Here is an 8,471-nt window from a genome sequence, read left to right as displayed (position 1 = left end):
TGTTACTAAAGTAACTTGCATGTTGTAAATCTAATGTCCTACTAAAGGGAACATGACCTTCAAAAACAGTTTCTGTTGACCTCTTAGATGAGGCTAAAAGCTACACTCCACACCTAATTAAGTGATAATGAAGTTTTCCGGCAAGTATAGAAACTGGTTCAAACCCTACTCGGTTCGTATGTAAAGGAGGCTTCAGGTTTTGTTAGTAATGAGATATCAAGCAAAACCCAGAAGATACTGAGTTCAGTTTGAAGAACAAACAGAACGCAGAAACTTGTGTTCAAGTGTTACACAAGAGATACCTGATCAAACCCTACTCAGTCCATACGTAAAATAAAAGAGATTTATGGTTTCATCAGTGTTAAGATATCAAGCAAAGCCCAGAAGATTACGTGTTCAATTTGTAGAACAAACAAAATGCAGATTAAGCCATTTGGCATTCCAAGCTCATATGCAAGGATTTCCTGCACATGTTGTCAACCTCATTTTGTGTGAGAGAGACTATTGTCAAACTGAGAGACTATAGAGGAAAAATGGACGCCAAAAGATAACCTTCAAGTGGAATACGCGCAACAAAAGCTGATGCCAAACAAATATACAAAATTATCTAAAGCATATATATAAAAAGCAAAGTTCACACCAAACAAACTACAAGAATGCATTAAAAGGTCAATGCAGTTAAACAACTCTTGCTCATACTTATGCTTCTAGGCAAACAAATTCCGTTGACACCTAATAATAGAGTAACAAGTTAAAGATGTTTACTTTATCACATTCAAGTTAGCAATCTTAATACAACCTGCACAGAACCAAAAATCCATGTGATGGGGATGAGAAAGGGGTTGGATAAAGAAATAAGTGAAAATTTTGTAATTTTTATTTATTTACGAGTATTAATTTAATTTAGAATTTTAATAGGATTTTAATTCTAATAGTAGATTTCAATTCCTTGGTTACCTATTCTTGGGTTTCTTAATTAGGTATGTGCTTATGCCTATTTATGGCTTCTTGTAATAGTTTTAATACCTTGACTTTGATGATTATCGGTAACTGATTATTGAGATCACTATTGAGAGTTGTTTTGGGACTGATCCCCGATGTCTTCATCTATTCTTCTTCTTGTTGGGGCTACATCACCATGTTTATGGAAATGATTACTGGTCCTACATCACATAAAGGTAACCAGACTGATATTTTCCCGAATGAACATTGCAGGGAGGCCAATTTCCACACGCAGCATTTTTTAGAGGACAAAAAGCATCCTAATGCAGCACACTTTCAACTTTGCCCCACAATAGCCAAGATCTATGTTTCCTATATTAATCCCTATGTCTCGCAACAGAAAACCGGTTACTCGATTTCTCATATCTTACCAAACTTTAATTGTAGTCCAAATACTGACTGAATTTCAGTCTTCCATTTCAATTCTTATTGCAATTCTTGCAGCATAATCATCAAAAGAAATATCTTTTATATACGGGATGATATTTTTACTTATCAAAAGACTAATAATCATCAAAAGAAAAACCCAAGTTGAGTATCCCAAGATTGCCTCACATTATTGAGTTCGTAGCGGAAGACATGAACTATCTATCACAGCACTCCTCAATATGTCCCTAATCTAGGCTAGCTGTTGGTACTTAGAGAAGGCAACTTAGCAACCCTGCTATCCACTAGAGCCTATGAAGTACAGACACCTCTAAGAAAGTACTGCGTTGTGTCCGACACTGTGACAACCACCCTGTACCCCCCCACTACCATGACTCTCCCCCACTTCAACCTAAACTCTGTAAGAGAAAGAAAAGGGATAGATCTAGGGTTTTCAAATTTTGGGAAGAAGAAGATAGAATCCACTATAATCGAACCGATCCGCATCAATCCGCACCGCTCTTTCCGCTAATCGCGGTTTAAACTTTAAAATTTATAATTTGCCTTTGAAACCGCTCCGCTCCGCTATAATTAATATATATATATATATATATATATATATTTTAACCTATAACAAAATATCAAAGTAAAAATGTGTGTAAAAGATATTTAATATATGAAATTTATTACAAATTAATTGTTATATATATGAAAAATATTATGTCAAATTAGTTTGTGTTATATATATATGGAAAATATTATGCAAATTAGTGTGTTATATATTATCCAAAGACTTGATAATTGGTAAGAATATTTTTCAATCCGCCAATCCTTCCAAAATCGCTCAAACCGCAATTTATCAATCCGCTAATCCGTCATTCGGTTTATAATTTTACTCCCAAACCGCTCGAACCGCACCGCGCATAAGGGGAGGGGTTGTGGTTGAAGCAGCAGAGTGGGAGAGGACCAAAGGGGAGAGCAATGGAGGGCAGCTGCGACTAGGGGAGCCGGTGGCTACTAGGGAAGGTGCCAGCAGTGATGGGGGGTGCAAAGAAAATTAATTTTTGAATTTTAATACTTTTTGGTAATTTTAGACGGGGATAAAATTGTAACAAAAAATTAAAAAATAAGGGATATACGGAGATATTTTTGTTGTGTAAATATAACCTCCCCTTGATAATATCATGTTTAGTTAAATAATAATATTGCTGACAGATTTTGAGGCATGTGTATGTACAAGAAAGCACCTTTCCACTTGTGGCTGCCCTACTACTGGGATAAAAGATATTTTCTATGCCAGCCTAGAAGGATTCCATACTACCAACAGGATGCTAGAAATCGTGGAATATGATTATATATTTCTAAGAATATATGACCAGATCTATTGACCTCCTCCACAAAGTCAAAAAGGAAAACGCAAAAGGAGCCATAAAACAAGGGTACTCATTAACAATCTTTAGGGATGACCATTTTTCTCTCTCTCCGCCTGCCCTGCCCTGCCCTGCCCCATAGGGATTTTTTCCACTCCGATGGGGAAGTGGGGCAGGGAAAGGTTTTGCTTATCCCACCCCGTTCTAACCAACACCCTCCCAATTCCATTTATTAAATATGTTCATATATATATATATATATATAATACATATATATTTTTTCAATATAATAAACTTCAAACATTAAAATATTATATACTAAACATTAATTTTACTTATTTATTTTTCATCTTATATTTTATAATTCTCATTTAAGTATAAATCATTATCCACAATATACTATATTATTTATAATTTTTATTAATATTCTCATTCAACTTACAAAATTAATCCGCCACCCGCCCCACCCCCTATATGATACGGGATGGGGGCGGATTACTACGAACCCACAGTAAATCCGACCCGTGACCATCTCATCTTGACATTCTCCTCCAGTGCCATCTCCTTGAAACGTAGTTTGGTACTACAAACGTTTATAAACCTCAGAAGTTGATTAGTAATAATGTTCAAGGTAAATAAATAAAGGAACCAAAAAAAAAAAAAAAAAAGAGGAAAGCAAACGTGTAAATTTACTATTAGAATACAATTTACAAATGTAGTTCAAGTACATATTGAAATTCCCTGGAGGTTTGACTTGTTTCAAAGCAACAAATAATGCACGCACATAAAGCAAATTTGCAGTGATGTATTATAGTACTAAATACATTAATAGAAATCAAAAAACCATGTACTGTCGATATATATTCATGATTCACAGTAACATTCTGATAACCATGCAACAGCTTCCATATACTTTTTCAACATCAACATTACAAACTGTGAGTCTACTTTTGAAGTTGATCTTACTCCAAAGAATTTGGTTCAAATAACAAATTAGGTAGGGTTCACATAACAAGTTAGAATAATTTAGCTTAATAAAGTAAAAGAGAATCAATGCCCACCTAAAGCTCACAAATAGATGTTGAAATGACATAGATACTCTAGATATCATATTCCCCACAAGACTAATCGGTCCTGTGCAGAATCACCAATCAATTCAACAAAAGTGGCAACCATCTAAATAATATATGCACTAAAGGATGAAATATGTTATTCACATATCCTAAAGCTAATGAAAAATAATTAATGAAAGACTCATTTCCAATTAAGTCAACTGCATTCATTGGGACACTCCACATCATTTCTGATTTACTAGCCCATTCAGTTATTAATAATGGGCCAGTTTGCTGTTCAAAAAAAGGGCTAATTTGCTTCTAGAAGAAGCATCACTCCACATCATTATGGCTTGAGAATTAAATGAAAGTTTAAACATCCTAGTTTTGCTGAAAATTTTGAAAAATAGGATGTAAACCACAATGTCATGATCTATGAGATAGTGATGTACTTCAGAACAACGTAAAAAAGTACACCCAGTTTAGTCTCCATTGGATAGGGGTCTGGGCAGGGTATATTAGGTACGGAACTAACATTTGGCATTATTTGCACAAAGTTAAGGTTGAGTTCGAACCCACAACCTCTCAAGGTTGAGGGCATTTTAACCACTAAACCAATGGCCCCCTTCTAAAAGTGAAAATTAAAATTCTGTGTGGTTCTCCACTCATTTAACATGTCCAGACTCTCTAAACGATTTTTTTTTTTTTTTTTTGTGTGTGTGCACTCTCACTGCAAGTGCTTTTTAGAATATATAGAGAAGTTTATGAGAGCTAACCATTGCATTGTCAGTTTGCCAATGTCATGCAATTTCAATACACTAAAAATCAACTTAAAACAAGAATGTATAATACAATGGAAAGCTTGCCAATTTTTTTTTGTCCAAATGTTCCCCAGTGTTGCTTTCATTTGCTCTTGCTGTATATACTTCCATTGTGTCTATACAAACATTTTGCAAAAGCAGGGACTTTGACCAAGCTCTATTCACTTGCACTGAAATTAATGCTCTACTTTAGCACAAAGCTCTCATATCAGCTTTTGAATGTTAGCAGACAACTACGAAAGCAATTATTTCCTGGGGCCCCCAAGTTCAAAAGCAAGCAAAAGCAAACTCATCAAAATCCAAGGCACTAACTATAGTTGTTGATTAAGCTGGCCTCACCACTTCAAAAGCAAGCAATGGTTTACACGCACACCCACCCAAACCCACATCATTATCATTATGCCTTGGATTCCTAAAATTCAATCACTTCCAGGGCAAAGGAAGTTTGTGCCTGAATCATAACACTTAGAAATTATCATTTTGGAATCTGTCAAGTATACCAACTATGCAAACAAACAAAGAGTATAAGAACATCTGAATTCATGAAACATATATACTTTTTTTTTTCTTCTTGTTTCTTTTCAATAATTTTAGTAAATGATAATTAGATGAAAAGAGCTACAACAGTTCACTCTAATGTTAATAATAAAATAAAATAAAAAACAACCAAACAAACAAAAAAGTCAGATATCTGATAAACTCACCGGGCCTTTTTCCGGGACTTGAAAGGGAAATTGGATGGTGGTGATGGGGAAAATTCAAACGGCAAGTGAGGCGGCTCTGCCTCGCCAGAAAGCATCCCGACAATCTCTTTCATGGTGGGACGCTTACTGGGCAATCTCTGCAAACAGAGTAGTGCAATTGTGATACAGAGCAGTGCCTGTTCGCGATCTAACAACTGAATACAAGGATCAACAAGATCCAAAAGCTTCCCATTACGAGCAAGTTGACGAGCCCACGAAATAAGATTCGCCCTCTCGAATTCTGACATTGGCGAGGCCGTCACTTGCAGTGGCCTTCGACCCGAAACTAGAACAAGTAACAGAACACCATAACTGTAAACATCACACCTCTCAGAGAGCTGCCCACCACCACCATACTCAGGAGCAATGTAACAAACAGTTCCTCTCATACTGGGAGTACTACTAACACCACCACTCTTAGGTATATCTCCACTAGGCCAATCTTGACTGTTTTTTCGACCACTTCGAAACTCTCCACTGAACCCATCTATCCACCAATCAATGCTACCCATACTACCTCTGCTCTTCCTCTTCTTTCTCTCAGGTGCCACAAACTCATCTCTCTGCCACCACAATTCACCACCACCACCACCACTATTTTTTAGCCCTCTTTTCTTCTTAATCTTCTTCTTTTTTGTCAATTCTTCGCAAAACTCCTCTCTCCACCATTCCCTTGGCTTCCTATTCTTCTTCTGTTTCTGAATTCTCTCCTCATCCAATGAAGCCCACCATTCTAATTTCTTCCTATGCTTCTTTTGTTCTGTTTTTACACTACCCTTCATTGTTCCACCACCGCCATCCTCTACCGAGCTCGGCGTGGCAACCCATTCGCCATTGGGTCTCTCTTTCTTTATCTCACTCCCAATCCACTCCATCACATAGTCCTTCACTCTCCCCGATTCTGACCCGATACCGCCACTATTGTCCTGTTTCCACCACCAATCTCTCCCTGACCCACTGCTCCTCTTCCTCCCAATCCCTCTCCTATTGCCACTATCAACACTAGCCCTGTCAAAACAACACTCTGATACACTCGTCTTGTCCAAACCCTCCGATGGCGACAAACCCGCCTCGGTATCTGAAACCCTAACACAACCCTCCGGAGACAAATCCACATTCACAGCAACCTCCTCTGTCATCACACTCTCTGTTTCTTCGAGTATCGACCCATTATCATCCCCATTCACTCTTTTACCTCCATCTTCACCACATTCCAAGAAAGTTTCAGCAATTTCATCCTCAGTGAGCACTCGAGCTAACCCAAAATCAGCAATCTTGGCATTGAAATACGCATCGAGAAGTACATTCGATGGCTTGATATCACCGTGAACTATCGGAGGATTACACGAACAGTGAAGATACTGAATCCCTTTCGCAATGTTAATCGCAATTGAAAATCTCTTCTTCCAATCCATCAACTCAGGACACTTCCGATCCAACAACGCATCTTGAAGACTCCCATTCTGCATAAACTCATAAACCAGCGCCAGTCGCCGCCGTCTACGGCGGCGCTGATCGGAGGAGAACCCGATGATCGCCACCACATGGTCACAGCACACAGGGTCGATCTTAGAGGCAAGAGAGAGCTCATTGTTGAACTCTCTCTCACCCTGAAGAGACCCAGAAGGGTCCATGAGCTTCACAGCGATTTCCTGACCGGACTGTAGGATTCCTTTGTAAACCGACCCGAACCCACCTTGGCCGAGGCGGTTGGCGGCGGAGAAAGATGAGGTGGCGCGGCGGAGGAGGGGGTAGGAGAAGCGGTGAGGGGGCTTCAGATCTGCCGGAACTGTGCGTTTCCGGGAGAGTTTCCGGTAAAGAATGGCGAGGAAGAAGAGACAGGCTATGGTGAGGGCTCCGGCGAGGATGGGTGGGATGAAGTTGAAATGGGGATGTGGGTTGTGGGGGGGGAGGTCGGTGGGTGGTTCCGGCGGCGCCGGAAAATCTGGGAATGGTGGTGGTTGTGGGCGTGAAGGCATTGTTGGACAAAAATGGAGAAAACGAAGAGTGAATATATATGTATATATAATGTGTGTGTATGTATAGGTTAGAAATGGATTTGCAGAGAGAGAGAGAGAGAGAGAGTATAAGGTGGAAAGAGACTAGAGAGAGAGAGAACAGAGCTAAGCGAAGAAGACGACGAGAGGATACGCAAGCATAGAGTAGTGAACAACACAGACCCAGACTCTGGCCCCGGTTGTTTGGGTTTACAGGGAGGAGATTGGGTTTCGTAGCGAAGAGGGTATTGAGAATAAAGTGTTTGTTTTGAGAGGTAGGGACAAGATAAGTAATTTTTTGGTATTAGTAAGAAGGAGGAAAAAGAATTGATAAAGAAGAAGTAGAGATGATATTAGAAAAATAGTGAGGAGATTAGAAATTTTTTTATTTTTTTATATTAGAAATTTTTCTTAAACATAATGTTTAATTTTTTTATTTGTTTTATTATTTTATATAAAAATAATTTAATAATTCTTTACTATTAATCTCTTCACTATCAATTCCCTCACTATTAATTCTCTCACTATCAATTCATTTACTAACAATCTTCTCACTATTAATCTCTTCACTATAAATCTCCACTATTTTATCTCTAAAAACAAGCAAGATCTCTATCTCTCTCTACCAGTTTTGCATTTGGGAGTAAAGTTAGAGTGACGAAGCTGTGAGTAGAAATTGATATTTTAATAAGTTATTTTAATTTTTAATTATTTTAATAGGTTAAAATTTTAATGTTTAAAAAAATAATTAATTTTTTTATAATTTGATGTAATATTTATAAAAAAAATAAAATAATTATAAATTTAATATGATATTTTATTTTATTAATTATTTTTTTTTTTTAATTTTAACCTAAAAAAAGTTAAAATTTTTTTGACAAACACCTCCAGAGTTGACTAATGGATTGTTGCTTCGGAAACGGAAATAACTTTAGCTACTGTGCATTACCGACTCGTGGGCCTACTATGGTTTCGTATTTCGATAAATATGTTTTTGGGGAAATTATAAAATTAAATTTTTTAAAAAAATAATGAATTTAACTAATAAATTAAATTTTAATTTTTTAAGAAAGTCATTATTTTCACTTTATTTTATCTCAAATAATTTTTTTTTTTATTA

At 37.1% G+C, this 8,471-nt stretch overlaps 1 protein-coding gene across 2 annotated transcripts; it reads right to left on the bottom strand.

Moving 5' to 3' along the window:
• Positions 1-3,191: 3,191 nt before the first annotated feature.
• LOC114314988 (Protein kinase superfamily protein) lies at positions 3,192-7,626 on the bottom strand. 2 transcript variants are annotated; one of them, XM_028261563.2, is made up of 2 exons: positions 5,316-7,620; positions 3,192-3,321 (listed from the first exon to the last, which is right to left on the bottom strand). In XM_028261563.2, the coding sequence occupies exons 1-2, from the start codon at positions 7,331-7,333 to the stop codon at positions 3,237-3,239; spliced, it is 2,103 nt and encodes a 700-aa protein (XP_028117364.2). In that variant the 5' UTR covers positions 7,334-7,620; the 3' UTR covers positions 3,192-3,236. The 2 variants fall into 2 exon arrangements, with proteins under 2 accessions (XP_028117364.2, XP_028117365.2); XM_028261564.2 differs by lacking the exon at positions 3,192-3,321 and adding an exon at positions 4,542-5,062 and having other exon boundaries at positions 5,316-7,626.
• Between the last annotated feature and the right edge of the window lie 845 nt (positions 7,627-8,471).

The sequence above is a fragment of the Camellia sinensis genome, chromosome 2 (genome assembly GCF_055761805.1).
Source record: "Camellia sinensis isolate YWXY chromosome 2, ASM5576180v1, whole genome shotgun sequence".
Classification (NCBI taxonomy): domain Eukaryota; kingdom Viridiplantae; phylum Streptophyta; class Magnoliopsida; order Ericales; family Theaceae; genus Camellia; species Camellia sinensis.
Note: the sequence above shows the minus strand (reverse complement) of the source record. Positions and strands in the feature narration are given on the sequence as shown.

Excerpts from the sequence above, each read along its gene's own strand:
- LOC114314988 (XM_028261563.2), bottom strand. The coding sequence starts at position 7,333 with ATGCCTTCACGCCCACAACCACCACCATTCCCAGATTTTCCGGCGCCG. Across the intron at positions 3,322-5,315 it reads AAGTCCCGGAAAAAGGCCCG|TACCAAACTACGTTTCAAGG; the intron begins GTGAGTTTATCA and ends AAACGTTTGTAG.